The 14,270-nt window shown below is 41.8% G+C and overlaps 2 protein-coding genes across 2 annotated transcripts in view; both read right to left on the reverse strand.

The window, feature by feature from the left end:
• Nucleotides 1–1,267: 1,267 nt before the first annotated feature.
• LOC146634232 (butyrophilin-like protein 2) lies at nt 1,268–7,645 on the reverse strand. The gene is made up of 6 exons (XM_085375858.1): nt 7,554–7,645; nt 5,844–6,191; nt 3,771–4,103; nt 3,583–3,684; nt 1,610–1,942; nt 1,268–1,543 (listed from the first exon to the last, which is right to left on the reverse strand). The coding sequence occupies exons 1-6, from the start codon at nt 7,582–7,584 to the stop codon at nt 1,497–1,499; spliced, it is 1,194 nt and encodes a 397-aa protein (XP_085231984.1). The 5' UTR covers nt 7,585–7,645; the 3' UTR covers nt 1,268–1,496.
• A 3,779-nt stretch (nt 7,646–11,424) lies between these two features.
• LOC146634233 (uncharacterized) overlaps nt 11,425–14,270 on the reverse strand; it is a 31,428-nt gene continuing 28,582 nt past the window's right edge. Inside the window, exons 7-9 of the mRNA XM_085375709.1 lie at nt 12,381–12,699; nt 11,946–12,278; nt 11,425–11,516 (exon numbers count right to left, since the gene is read on the reverse strand). Of these exons, the coding sequence (XP_085231835.1) occupies nt 11,425–11,516; nt 11,946–12,278; nt 12,381–12,699 (744 nt within the window). The remainder of the gene's footprint in view (nt 11,517–11,945; nt 12,279–12,380; nt 12,700–14,270) is intronic.

The following is a 14,270-nucleotide window of genomic DNA, read 5'->3' on the forward strand; positions in this document are numbered from 1 at the left end:
TCCTCTTTCACTCCTGCAGCAGTTCTTATGTGTTAAAAAAACACACAAATTAATAATGATTAAAGAATTAAGTATTATAAGTATTAAGAAAATGTTTGTAATAATTTTTAAAAGGTAATGAACTTGTGCCATGTTGGAGATGTCCGCTGATCACTCTGCACACATTTTTACAGAGGACATGTTTCTGTTACAAAATATTTTCCACTAACTTCATTTAATTGTCTCCTCTGTCGCAGAGGATGACTGGAGGCTCATAGAAAGTTGAGAACAGACAGAAAACATGTCCTCCACACTCTGGAAACATGGGCCTACAGAGCCGATAGACGGAGTGTGAAAACGATCTAAAATGAGTTTACGTTTGAGGTTAAACACACATGTGGACTATAAACAGCCCGTGCATGAAGGTAACAGTCAGTAAATGTTCAGAAAAAAAGACCCAACACTGGACGTCCAGAAATGGCTCATAAAAGGCTCAATTCATGATATCAAGTTTGCACAGTGGGTAAGCTTCCTGAAGCTGTGGGAAACCCTGATTTCATCAAACACATCAGGAGCAGCTGCTCCATCACAAACACCACAGAAGAAGAACAACACTGGATCAGATTAACGGTTAGCCTGTTGTTTTTATTGAACAGGGACAGTGTGAGTTAATGTAAATGAATCAGAAACATAGTGATGGAAACCAGTCAGATTGTAGTTAAGCTGCTTATTTCCAGCTGTACACTCTGGACAGGTCACATGGTCCCAACACTGGTTGCACCACAGTAGCAAATGATGCATTCAGTGCACTGTGAACCCAAACAGTTCAACTCAGTTTTATTTATAAATCATGATAACAGTTGCCTCAAGACAAGCAGGTGAAAAACAGCTGAAGCTGTCAGAGGAACAAACACACAGGCCTCTCATTTGTCTTCCTCTGAGGAGAGCACGGGTCCCTCGCCTTCACCAGGTGCAACACCTCACAGCCCACTGGTTCCACTTAGTTGGTTCCGCTCTCCATTTCCATCACAATGTGAAAATAACAACCTTCTGTTGGCATCGCAACAATTACCAAAATATTTTCTTCATTTTAATTTGCAAAAGTCAAATACACACAAAGCTTAAAAAGACAACAAACAAAACCCCAAAATAAACACAAAGGTAACACTAATCTATGTGTGCAACATAATGCATACAAAAGACACAAGAAAACCAAATGATAAGTGAAATAAAGTGAAGTAAAACCTTTATTTGAAAGTGTTTAGAAAAAGCCCAAAAATGGCTTAAAAAGGTTAAACAGCACAGACTGTAAAGATGGTGAGAAACAGATGAGGAATATGGAACGTCACACAATAGCTGATCACACACAGTGAAGGACTGTGCACACAGCAGAGACAGAGTGAGGATGTGACTGGACTTAAAAGTGAAACGTGTGTTCCTGTATTATCACGCTGTGACATTAAAACTCTCTAAATGAACAAAAAGGCAGAGTGGTGAGGGTAAAACTCAGAGTCGGATCAATGAAGCAGCTTCTGGTCCTGATGTCCCCTGTTTGATCCTGGACCTGCAGAGGAGACACAAGACAGTCAGACACAATCACACAAGCCAGCAAACAAACAGACAAACCAACCTTTGACTTTGAGCTTCACGGTTTTCTTTCTGATGAAGGTTCCCTTCCTCCAGACCAAACACTTGTACTCTCCACTGTCTCTCTCTGTGGGCTGTTTCAGGGTCAGACTGAGGTCTCCAGTTTCCAGCAGGTCTTTGTTCATCACAGTTCGGCCTTTATAAACTTCGTGCTGTTCTTCATATTGGTTTGGGCCGTTTGTAAACACGTGAGCCTTCTGGAACGGCTCATAACGTTCCCATATCACTTGAATTTCCCCCGACAGGTATTTTGTGGTTTTGAAGGGCAGCTGGACAGACTCCGCCCCCTCCTCCACCTCCACCTTCACCGGAATCACTGAAAGAACAGCAAACATAGACAGCAGCAGGTATTCAGAGGTGTAGAGAAAACTGAAGGACGGAAGCAGATCTGAGCAGGAGGAACAGGATAGAGATCCTGACACTGACAGAAATTTAAAACTGCTTGGCTTCTCATGTCTTTTGTATAGTCTCGATTATTCTCTAACCCTAAGAGAGTCTCCCAGACTTGTTCTCTAAAAACCTAAAGAAGAATTATGGATTTGATCGACTGGTGCCTTAACGAAACTGACACTCTCCGGGAATTGAGAGAGCCCGATTGTCCTGCAGAGACGTTTGCTGCCAGATACTCGATGGTCGGTTGCGTCGTGTGTCTGGCGACACTCTTGATGGAGGACACTGAACGACGTCTACCAATTCAGAACTATGGTAACAGAGTTCTGGCTGATTGGAGCTGGCTCAGGCCTGGCTTACTGAAGAACAAGAAGCAGCTACAGCTGTTCAAAATCTCACAAGGCTGGCCGACATGATAGACGATGGGTTGTGAGTACTCACACTGTGTTTTTGGAACACATTATGGATAAGATCTTGAAGAAGAACAACGGGAATTAAGAGACCTGGTGACCAGTGACGGACATTACACCAGCTGTAAAACTGGATGCAGTTTTTTCGCCCTAATCAAAACAACTACCATCTTCATCTCATCCCCTGGCACCAGCTGGATGCTCAAGGCAAAAGCTGACGGAAATAACAAAACTCTCCTTTAGATAATAAGACTTTTTGTTGTGACTCTCTTTCCCCTCATTCAAGGCCACCCGCATTGATCGAAGATTGTTGACTTTAGCTTAACCGAGTGAAGGGACACTTTCTCTCGGTTGAACACAGAACACATACGCATCACGCAGACCTGCACTCACCCCCCTGATCTCCCAGTTGAAGCTCAGTCTGGGGGAGTTATTTTTTCTCCTCGTCTTTCCTCATGTTGTACATTTTCCATTGTTATACCTCTCTGACCTGTCTTCCCCATGTGATGTTTGTGTAATGTATGTATGGTCGGAAGGGCAAGATGGCGCTGGCACGGCTGGCAGCCTTAACCCGATTTCCCTCGGGATGAATAAAGTATTATCAATCAATTAACGGTCTCATATTTTCTACGCACTGAGCAGCTAACAGCACTGTGACGTATGTATACTAAACTTGAATTGTTTAATCGCATAACATTTAACTTGATCTTGTAACTTGTGCCTGACCTCATTTTCTACCTTTTCCTTATAGAAAACATCATCTTTGTCTTGTTGAGTAAATATTTAAATCCCCATTCATATGAGTACTTTTCATTGAAGTGCAACTCACTAAGGCACCTTTAACCAAATATTGCAAACAATCTGCACCTCACTGATGTTCTTGAATATTGTTATTATTACACTTCTTCTGGATTCCTTCATCTTGATAAAAACCCAAAGACGAGAGTCAAAGCAACAACGTTTTGGAGCATGATGGAGACACAAGTGTTAGACTGTTTCTCCATCATTTTTCCAAGTGAACAGAGGGTTTTGATTGAGTTCACTGATCAATGACGGAGTCTGAAGGAGGTTTTCTGACTTCAGGAAAAAACTTGGAAGTTTCTCTTCAGGTCTGCTAACCATCGGCATTATGGGTAGTGTAGGAGGAGACACTCACCTGACACCAAATAATGACGGAATTGAAATATAAGACCCGCAGAAACTACTAGAAGAAGACCCAGGAGAACCAGGAGAGCTGTGGTCCAGGATGGAAATGGTTCTGTGGAGAAACATGAAACAATATCAACATGACTGTTGAACCTCAATCTCCTGCACTGACCCCTGATGTTTTTCCACATCTCTGACCTTTGACCTGCAGCACTACTTTCTGTCTCAGGATGTCTTTGTCCCTGTAGATGGTGCAGATGTATCCTCCACTGTCTCTCTCTGTGGGGTATTCCAGGGTCAGACTGAGGTCTCCAGTTCTCAGCAGGTCTTTGTTCATCTTTGCGCGGCCACAGTAAAGGTTGTCTACATTTTTAGGATGGTCACTTCTGTTTACATACAAATGGACCATAGTGAGTTCTCGGTCGGGGCGAGTCCACTCCACTGTGGCCTTTTCAGGCAGATCAGGTTTTGTTTTGCAGGGCAGGGTGGCAGAGTCTGACCCTTCCTCCACCTTCACCTCCACCTGCTGATCTACGAGGAAAATGAACCATAATATCAGAAGCAGCAGCAGCCATGCTCATGGTAAAGAGAGAATTGATGTGCTCTGATCTCTGCTACCAGTAAAAATACATATTAATAATATATAAATATCATGATTCTCTCTCTTTTTGTTTAAAATGGTAACTAAACTGGACACTATAAAATCCATACAAATAGTCTTCACAGTGCTACCTTTAGGTAACAACTAACAAGCAACAGAACATGTGTGTAAATAAAGATAGAGACATACACTGTAGCTCAGGTGGCAGAGCAGGTCAGCCACTAATCAGAAGGTCAGTGGTTCGAACCCAGGCTGCCCCGTTGGGCAAGATACTAACCCCATGTTTGCCTACTGGTGGTGGTCAGTGGCGCCAGTGTCCTCGCCTCTGTCAGTGCCTCAGGGCAGCTGTGGCTACAAGGTAGCTGTCATCACCAGTGTGTGAATGTGTGTGTGAATGGGTGGATGACTGAATGTAGTGTAAAGCGCTTTGGGGTCCTTAGGGACTAATTAAAGTGCTATACAAATGCAGGCCATTTACCATACACGATCATGATTGGTCATATGGGCTGTTCCATCAAGCTCAACCACTGTTGCTGATTGGCTCTGATTACCCACATTTCCTGACTCCAGTGGAGCCTGCACATCTGGATCCATGAAGAGGACCAGCTGTACTGTACCGACTTGGATTCTGCAGGGTCCAGCCAAAGCTCTCCTACACTAGGCCTCCACTCCTCAGTGTCTATTCAAATTTTATATACATTTCACTACATGTGGTACATCCACAGTACAGATGGCAGCACCTGGTGTTCATCGTCATGTCAAGGATCGCATCTCGGCCCTGCTCTGAAAACAGTCGGCCAGCCAGCATCTCCATTTCAACCCTCCATACGCTCCACACGGTGGTTCGTGGGAACGGGAGATTTGTTCCATCAAGTCAGCTCTACACCATCTCGGAGCATGTCACTGAAGAAGTCTTTAGGACCATACTTAGCAAAGTAGAGGGCATCGTTAACTCCAGGCCCCTGGTTATGTTTATGTCCCCTCAAATGTAGCTGATTTTGATTCAATCCCTCCCAACATGTTGTTGATGCGGCGGCCTGATGCTGGTATGTTCAGGTCATCTACCCAGAAACGGAGCTCCTGGGCCATCATAGATGGAGGCGGTGCCAAGTTTTGGATCCACAACATTCAAAATTATCTGCCTTTCCTCCAGACGTGCCACAAGTGGCAGCTTGAGGCCATTAAGGGAGCGTCACTAATTTCTCATGTTGGCACTTGTATAACACCCCCTTACCACACTACCTCCACACTCACATTATGAATGCATAACCCTGCTTCCTGTTCAATAAATGAATAAATGAAAGCTACTTGATTGGAAGTGGATTCTTCTGGAATAAAGAACAGCTGGCAGCACTTTATCATCCTGTCATTCATAGTTCCAGAGGTCAAGTTTATCTTCTTAAAATGACATCCTCTGTTACATGTTGTACATCGGTCTCTATTAGGCCTGTGAGCTGCAGGTTTTCCTGCGTATACAGGATGTAAAACCTTCTGAATCAAATCATCCAGATTTAGTAGAAACACCAAACATCTACCTGTGAGATTTTGATGTTTGCAGACTGGTTACATCTGGAAAATGTTAATGCCATTTTCCAGTTTTCAACAAAAGAAATTCCTTTTCTATCAACCTTAGTTTGACATTTTTCTTTTTGTTTGTTTGTGTTTCTTACCTTTGACATGCAGATGTACGTCGGTCAGTTTCAGTTCTGCCCATTCATTTCTGATGGAGCAGGTGTAGTTGCCACTATCAGTCATTTGGGGGTTTCTCAGAGTGAGGCTGAAGTCTAAAGAGTCCAGAGCATCAGGCCTCACTGATGTGCGCCCGCTGTAACGCTGGTTTTGTCCTGTTACATCATTTGTTTCCTCTCGTCTCACGTGGACAGATTTGGGGTCGAGATCATTGCGAGTCCACAGCACTGTGGGGTTCGTAAGTATAAGACCTGTGTACTGACAGGGCAGCTGGACAGACTTTGCCCCCTCATACACCTCCACCACCACAGCCAGGGCATGCTGGGAAACTGGAAGGAGACACAAGCACACAAAACAAAAAACACTAATCACCTGTATGCTGTGGATTTTTCTAGTGGTTCACATCGTGGGAAAAGTGGTTTCAGAAGCCACGTTTTCTGCTAAGTACTCAAACATGGATTCTTCCCATCCAACAAAAAGTAACTCGAAGGATGCTTTAAAAACATCAAAGAAAACTTTGATGCACGTCTGAAAAACACGGAGGTGAAACTTTCTGAGACTCGTCTCTGTTACGAATGAAGTGCTTTTAATCCCTGACTGTAATCTGCAAACGAAGAACGTGTTAATAAACAAGCAGGGGTGACATCACAACTGTGAATACGTGCGTACTAAACCAATTTTGATTTGTTTTCATGTGTCGGGCTTAGAAAAGAAGGAAGTTCTCATTAAGCAGATGAAACATTTTTCATGCCAGTTTTTTCAACCCCATGAAATAAAAATAACAACCATAATAACAGCCGTTAAAAACAGTTTGAGAAACGTAATATTGCTAAAGCTTTTAAAGCTTTTAAGAACATACTGATTTCATGAAGTGACACTTCTGCAGCTGTACCACCTGACCTCGACATCTAAACACACTTTTACATGGACACCTTTACTGACGTTTGTCCTGGTACCACCAGCATATATAACACTTCTTAAATGTAATAAAAATATTATAATGCATTAATATTTCCTAGTTTTCACATTTGTTCTATCTCCTGACATGAAATGAACACCAAATGTACAAAGACATCAGTTTGTACAGTAACAGTCACAGTGAGACATTCTAATGTATGAAAAACAAAAAAGACCATCTCTACTGTGGACTTTACTGTAAGTCATGTGACCAGATGACCAGGGAGGGGACCTGTTCAGGGGGATTTCTATAAGGGGGCAATTCAGGACACAAGTTATTCTGAGACTAAGCATTAAAAATGTATAAACACAGAGTAACATCTGGTGTTGAATTAAAAAAAAGAAAAATGTCTATTTGTTGTTTTAGGATTGTTATAACTTTATTAATCAGTGAACTTGAACATAGATGATTGTGCACGTGGCGTTATTGTGAACAAAAACCATTTTTGACACATTAAAGTGCTTTCTATGGTAAACGGGGCTTTTAATAATGTGAGACAAGCTTTCAGTTTTTATACAAAGTACTTTTATTCCTGCCGTGAATCACACGCACACGAGCGCTGACGCACTTCTTAAACAAGCAGATATCAGGATGATGAGCTCAGCTGTCACGGTGAGACCCGCCCCGCATGAATATCGCATGTAGGGACCACAGTAACTACACAGAGGGGCCTAATGCAGTCAGCTCGTGTTACACACTGTGTGTGTGTCAGTCTGCGTGTGTGCTTTCTTACCGAGGACCTGCAGCACGAGCCACAGCAGCATCTTCCTCTCCGCTGAAAGTCCCGTTAACTCTGAGAAACAGGCGCACACAGCTCGATCACAGCACCGCTGACGCACTGAACAAAGTTTCCTCCTCTGAAGTTACACAGAGACACCTCACAACTTCCTGTCAGAGCCTTCAAAATAAAATCCTTCTGCAGAACTCCAAACATGAAAGTGAGGAGAAGCAGCAGGGCGCACAGAGACTGCAGACAGCGAGCTGCTTTCAGGAACACGTGGTTGATGCACGTGGGTTTATATTAATGTAACCTGACCTAATTACAGTTTTAGTTTTGCAAAACTGACAGTAAGTTTAGAAGCTGTATAGATGATGGCTGTGTGTGTGTGTAAAATAATAAAAACGAATAAATAATCAAATAAAAAGAAAAAGTATTAATATAATAATATGATCAACTGTCCTCACTGTTATTTCATAGTTTGAGTTTGGACCCCCAAAAAGGTCATGCCTAAAATTCTGACTTTAACTAAATTAATTACAGGGAAATTTTCCATGTATTTTGTTACATAAGTACACTGTAAAATGTTACATTTATCATAATCTGGTCAAATTAAATGTAGTTGGTTGGTATACATGCAGGTTATAGCGAACACGGTTTACTTAATGGTTAATTAAGTGAATAAACAAGCCTTTGATTGCTGTATTTTTGCACAGTGTTCATAGTTTGTGTCATTGTGAGTTTGGTATTTGATTTATCTCCTGTTTTAGTTTTATTGTCAGAGTTTCTTAGTTTTACTTTCATTTTGATTCCCTGGGCTTCCGGTTTTCCTGCCCTCCTGTGCGCCCTAATTTCATGTCAGGTATTCTCTGCTGTTGTAACATTTTATTTTGGTAGTTACGTCTACTGTGTGCTGTTTCTGGTGTTGCTTTCTCTTCTTCTCATATTGAAGAGTTTTCAGTTACTGTGCACAAATGTACTCCATTTGTGAATAGGGGGTTTCCACATACTTCACTGAAGAGGTACGTGCCATCCTGCATAGACCTGATCCCCCTCTTCTGGCCCTCGCATGTAACATTTTCTAGATCCGCCACTGTTTGAATGCTGGAGTTTCAAACAGTCTAAAGCACAAAGCGTGGTCTGTGTTCACAGAGCAGCTCAGAGCAGATCTCACTGTTTGCCTGCTGATGATGGAGATCTCAGAGGGGGAACGTTATCAGGTTTTTATCAAAGTTCAGCAGGTGTTTGTTCACTGGCACAAAACTTGTCATTTTACACTCTGATCCTCGAGGACACAGGAGGAGCTTCCAGACCAAACTGTCCTGCAGACTCTCTGAGAAGAACTGACACACAAACTGTGGTGAAATTTAGATTAACAAAGTCTGCAAACACGGTTAGCTGTAACAAACGCCTATATGACCATGTGCATGGGAGAGGAAACAGACGGTTAACACACTCATGCGAGCTCTGAGCTCTCGAGGCGTGGCGGCACCTACTTATCCTCCCATAACATCAGCTACTTACTTCCCCTTCTCAGGCTCTGCGGTCTTCACCCCAGCATGTTCAAAACAGATGTCGCAGTTTCAAATGACTTTAAGAAACTCATAACGTAGAAAAAGCAGTTGTTTTCTTCAAATGTCGAGGTCAAAGTAAGTTCAGCTAGTTGTTGACTGTTCAGTGTCACAACTGAGCACATAAACACTTTAAATGACAATAACTAACACACACACACACATATAAAATCTTCCATTACAAAAACCAACTTATAGTTTTATGTGATGTTCTGTATCTCTCATTAAAATATAATTATCATAAACAGTAGAGACTAATTTGTGGACTACTTCAGTTTATTTCTTTCTAAGTAAGCAAGCTTAAATTCAGCTTTCTAAAATTTTACATGTTAAATAAAAGAAATTCAGCTCTTTGCATCACCAGTTTTGAATCTTGTGTATTTTGCTGTTGTTAAATTGTTAAAAAACTGAAACTTTGCTGAAGCAGCAGGAACCCTGGCTTCATCAAACACATCAGGACCGGCTGCTCCATCACAAACACCACAGAAGAAGAACAACAAGGATTAGATTAAAGGTCAGCCAGCTGTTTTTATTTTGTGTGTTAACCAGAGATGGGCAGTAACGCATTACTTGTAACGCGTTACTGTAATCTGATTACTTTTTTCAAGTAACGAGTAAAGTAAGGGATTACTATTGCAAAAACGGTAATTAGATTACCATTACTTTCCTGTAGGAACGCTGCGTTACTGCGTTACTAAAACTGTGATTTTTTGCGAGAATGTCTCATGACAGTGACGTAAGCGAGTGCGACGTTAGTGACAACAGCTGTGTGCAGAGCAACAATGGATCACATATCGATTGTGGGAGAGAGTATGAGCGTGCAGCGTTTAAAGCGTGGAAGTACTGACCTTACTTTGAGTTTGATTCCATAAAAAGTGACAAAAACATTAGTGTCCATCGTGCGTGGGAAGAAAACTTCTTTTTACAGCGAAAAAAACCCCTAAACTTCCAAGCAAGCACAGAGAAACTCGCGGATTCTTCCACTGACCGCGGCACACCTGCACTAGGGTAAACCTCCGCCTACCGTAGTCCTGCTTTACCGGTGAAAATAGAGCAACAGGACTGCTGAGTCTTTGACTTTATTTATTTTCTGCTGTGTTTTACTTGCATCTATTTGAAAGAGTGAGTGTAAACACAAAAAATATTTTATTTTATGTGCTGGAATGTGCAGAAAATAGGTTTGAATGTTAAACTAATTTCTTCCAGTCAGAGAATGTTGCATATAATTTTATTTTTGCTTGATGCATAAAGTTAAAAGATTAAAACTAATAAAACAAGTTTTAAAAAGAGACTTTTCCATTTGATTACATTTTGTATGATGGATTATGTAGAAAAAGTAGAATTGGGCTGAAAGATCTATCGCTTTATCACCTCTTCAGGTTGTAACTCGTGTTTTTAAAAAGTAACTAAGTAACTAAGTAATTAATTACTTTTGAAAATAAGTAATCAGTAAAGTAACGGGATTACTTTTTGGGGGAAGTAATCAGTAATTAGTTACTGATTACTTTTTTCAAGTAACTTGACCAACACTGGTGTTAACAGATAATAACCAATCTAAAAAAGCAGATGGAAAGCTGACAGATTTGAGCTCTGCTGCTCATTTCCATGTGTAGTCTCTGTGCAGGTCACGCGGCTCTATCCAACAGTCCAGAGAAGAAAGATGAGTAACCTTCCTGTCATGTTCAGGTCGAATCCAATTTACAACTTAAAACACTCATAAATATTGTGTTTTCCATCCGATTGGCTCGAGGTCTTATGACATCCTCCCCACTATGCACTTGAACATAAAAGTGATGAGCACCTATTTCACTGAATTTTGAGTGTTTTAATCAACGTGTTACATCTGTGGTGTTCCCGGTCAAACCATAGGAAATGCCCCCCCCCATTGCCTGAACGACCTACTGACGACCCACTGAACTGTATTTGGTGGTGAAAAATGTTTGTTATGCTAATTTAAGAGCCGACCGATCAGTTTTGACTGGAGCACTAAAGTGAAGGGGGGGAGGGGGGTCCTGATAAGGACACAGGATGGGTGGAGGGGGCTGCACCACATCTGAACACCAACAACAGGAAACTGGACTTAAAATAGAATCTGCGTTTCTGTGTTACAACGCTGAAACAGCCAAACCACAAAATGCAGAAAAAGTTCAAAGGTCAGAGTGACGGAGGTTGAACTCATAGAATAATAATTATTATAATATTTTACATTAAAACCAAATTTACAATTTAAAAAAAGGCAAATTAAATGAGAACAAAAAGCATTACTATGGTCCTGTGATCATGCTGTTTGACTCACAGCACTGGTCACACACAGATCAAACTGATTGATCAGCCATCAGAGGAGTCGGATCAATGGAGCTGCTTCTGTTCCTGATGTCCCCTGTTTGATCCTGGACCTGAACTCTCCCTGCAGAGGAGACACAAGACAGTCAGACACAATAGCACAAGCCAATAAACAACAAATAAACAAACCTACCATTTTTGTCTGATGAAGTTTCCCTTCCTCCCACTGTCTCTCCAGTTTTCAGAGGGTCTTCTTTCATCTCTGTTTGGTCTTTGTAAACCTGGTCCTCTTCTTTAGGCTGGTCTGAGGGTTTCTTATACACGTGGACCATCACTGATGGACCTGATTCTTCACGTATCCACCTCACCTCAGCATCTTTAGGCAGGTTTTGTGTGGTTATGAAGGGCAGCTGGACAGACTCCGCCCGCATCAAGAACTGCACCTGAGAGACTGAGAGGACAACAAACACAACATGAGCTGTGAATTCATAACTTCATAGATTTATTTTGGCACCAAAATCAGAGCTTCTTCTACTTCTACAGATAAATCAACCTTTGACTTTGAGCAGCACAGTTTTCTTTCTGATGAAGGTTCCCTTCCTCCAGACCAAACACTTGTACTCTCCACTGTCAGCAACTGTGGGCTGTTTCAGGGTCAGACTGAGGTCTCCAGTTTCCAGCGGTTTTTCATTCATCACAGTTCGGCCTTTGTAAACCTCGTGCTGTTCTTCATGCTGGTCAGAGCCGTTCTTATACACGTTGACATTCAGTGATGGTTCAGGCTCTTTGTGTTTCCACTCCACTTTAGTATCTTCAGGCAGGTTTTCTGTGGTTATGAAGGGCAGCCGGACAGACTCCGCCCCCACCTTAAACTGCACCTGACAGACTAAGAAGACAACAAACACAACATGAGCTGTGAATTCATAACTTCATAGATTTATTTTGGCACCAAAATCAGAGCTTCTTCTACTTCTACAGACAAACCAACCTTTGACTTTGAGCAGCACAGTTTTCTTTCTGATGAAGGTTCCCTGCCTCCAGACCAAACACTTGTACTCTCCACTGTCAGCATCTGTGGGGTATTTCAGGGTCAGACTGAGGTCTCCAGTTTCCAGCGGTTTGTCATTCATCACAGTTCGGCCTTCGTAAACCTCGTGCTGTTCTTCATATTGGTTTTGGCCGTTCGTAAACACGTGAGCCTTCTGGAACGGCTCGTAACGTTCCCATATCACTTGAATTTCCCCTGACAGGTGTTTTGTGGTTTTGAAGGGCAGCGTGACAGATGTTTCCCCATCCTCCACCTTCACCTTCACTGGAATAACTGAAAGAACAACAAATACAGACAGCAGCAGGTTTTCAGAGGTTTAGATAAAGCTGAAGGACAGAAGCACATCAGAGCAGGAGGAACAGTAACATCCCTGTTTACAGGATGGGGTTTTAAGATATCATGGAAATGCACATTGATTTGGGATTCTCCTTGATGATGGAGAACCATCTCTCCTCCTGATCACCTCGACCCCAAGAAGCTGCTCAGAGTTGTCATCGTGTATGAAGAGGACACTATTTACTACTTCCTTCATTTCAGCTGAGTTCCCCTGTGTGAAAGCACGATTTCTTTTAATTCAGCAGCGCTTTGGAACTGAAGCAGGCTGGATGTTGACATGTCTGACTAAAGCTAACAGAGCACAAACCAGAGGACAGCTGAACCTCAGGACTGAACTAAAGAAATCCCAAACTCTGAAACCTCCCAGAGACATTTCCCTGCATTATGAGTTTAACACGATGGATACATGGTATCTGTTGGTGGTGTTTGTGAAGTTATGTCAAATAAACACTATGGATTTGTGAAAACTGTGTTTATTTTAAATGAAGAGGCTTCAGTATATTTAAGTTAAGCTGTCCTGAGGCTCCAACTGCTCAGCTGATCTTCTTAGTTTAATCCACTCGCACAAGCTGAATATTCTGTGAACCTCAGGTGGGTGATGTTTGCACCTGGCAGTTAATATTTGGATATTCTGTTTGTCTTTGTGCTTTTCTGTTGTAAAGACTTGTTGGAGTCTTGAAACACTTTCATTTTCATTAAGCAATTCCTTATAAAGCCAAAGTAGTTCTCACTTTAGATCATCTAGAACAAAAGACATTAACTGTTAACTGCCTGAATTAACCATGATATGAAATATGAAACAAGTATTAACAAAACATGTATTAAAGCAAACAAATGTGCTTTTAAATACTTTTTTCATCAGACGTATAAAACAGACTTATTAATCAAGATTCTATATTTATATTGATATCAATTTATATCTATCTATTTATAAACTAAACACTAAGGATGAGTATTACTTTATAAATGATTAATTAAGCACTCACTACCTTACTAATGCTGCAGACATGTTGGATGAAGAGCAGAAGAACAGACAGACTGAGCCTCCACAGTCGGCCATGTCTCACACACATCAGCACAGAAACCATGAAGATCTCATGTGTCTGAACATCTGAAGCTCTCCACCACATGACTGAGCACAACTCAAGGAGGAACATTTACTGAAGCTGCTGCAACATTTACTGTCAGCACATGTTTCCATGTCAGCTGCTGTTTACCACCACAGAAGAAGAACAGCTTGTCCACATGCAGCCTCTGTGTCAGATCAATGCAGTGAAGCACACACACTGTTTAGTAAAGTCATGTTGTGGAGCTGTTTCACTGATCAATGACTGAGTCTGAAGGAGGTTTTCTGACTTCTGGAACAAACCTGGAAGTTTCTCTTCAGCTCTCTGTATCAGCTGTTTGTAACTCTCAACTCTTTCAGCTTCTGGAACAAGTTTGTGTGAGCCACAGTCAAGGAGCCACCAGAGGACACCTGCTAACCATCGGCAT

Source organism: Diplotaxodon limnothrissa, linkage group LG3 (genome assembly GCF_057381915.1).
Source record: "Diplotaxodon limnothrissa isolate DT_005_m linkage group LG3, D_limnothrissa_male_GT1.1, whole genome shotgun sequence".
Taxonomy (NCBI): domain Eukaryota; kingdom Metazoa; phylum Chordata; class Actinopteri; order Cichliformes; family Cichlidae; genus Diplotaxodon; species Diplotaxodon limnothrissa.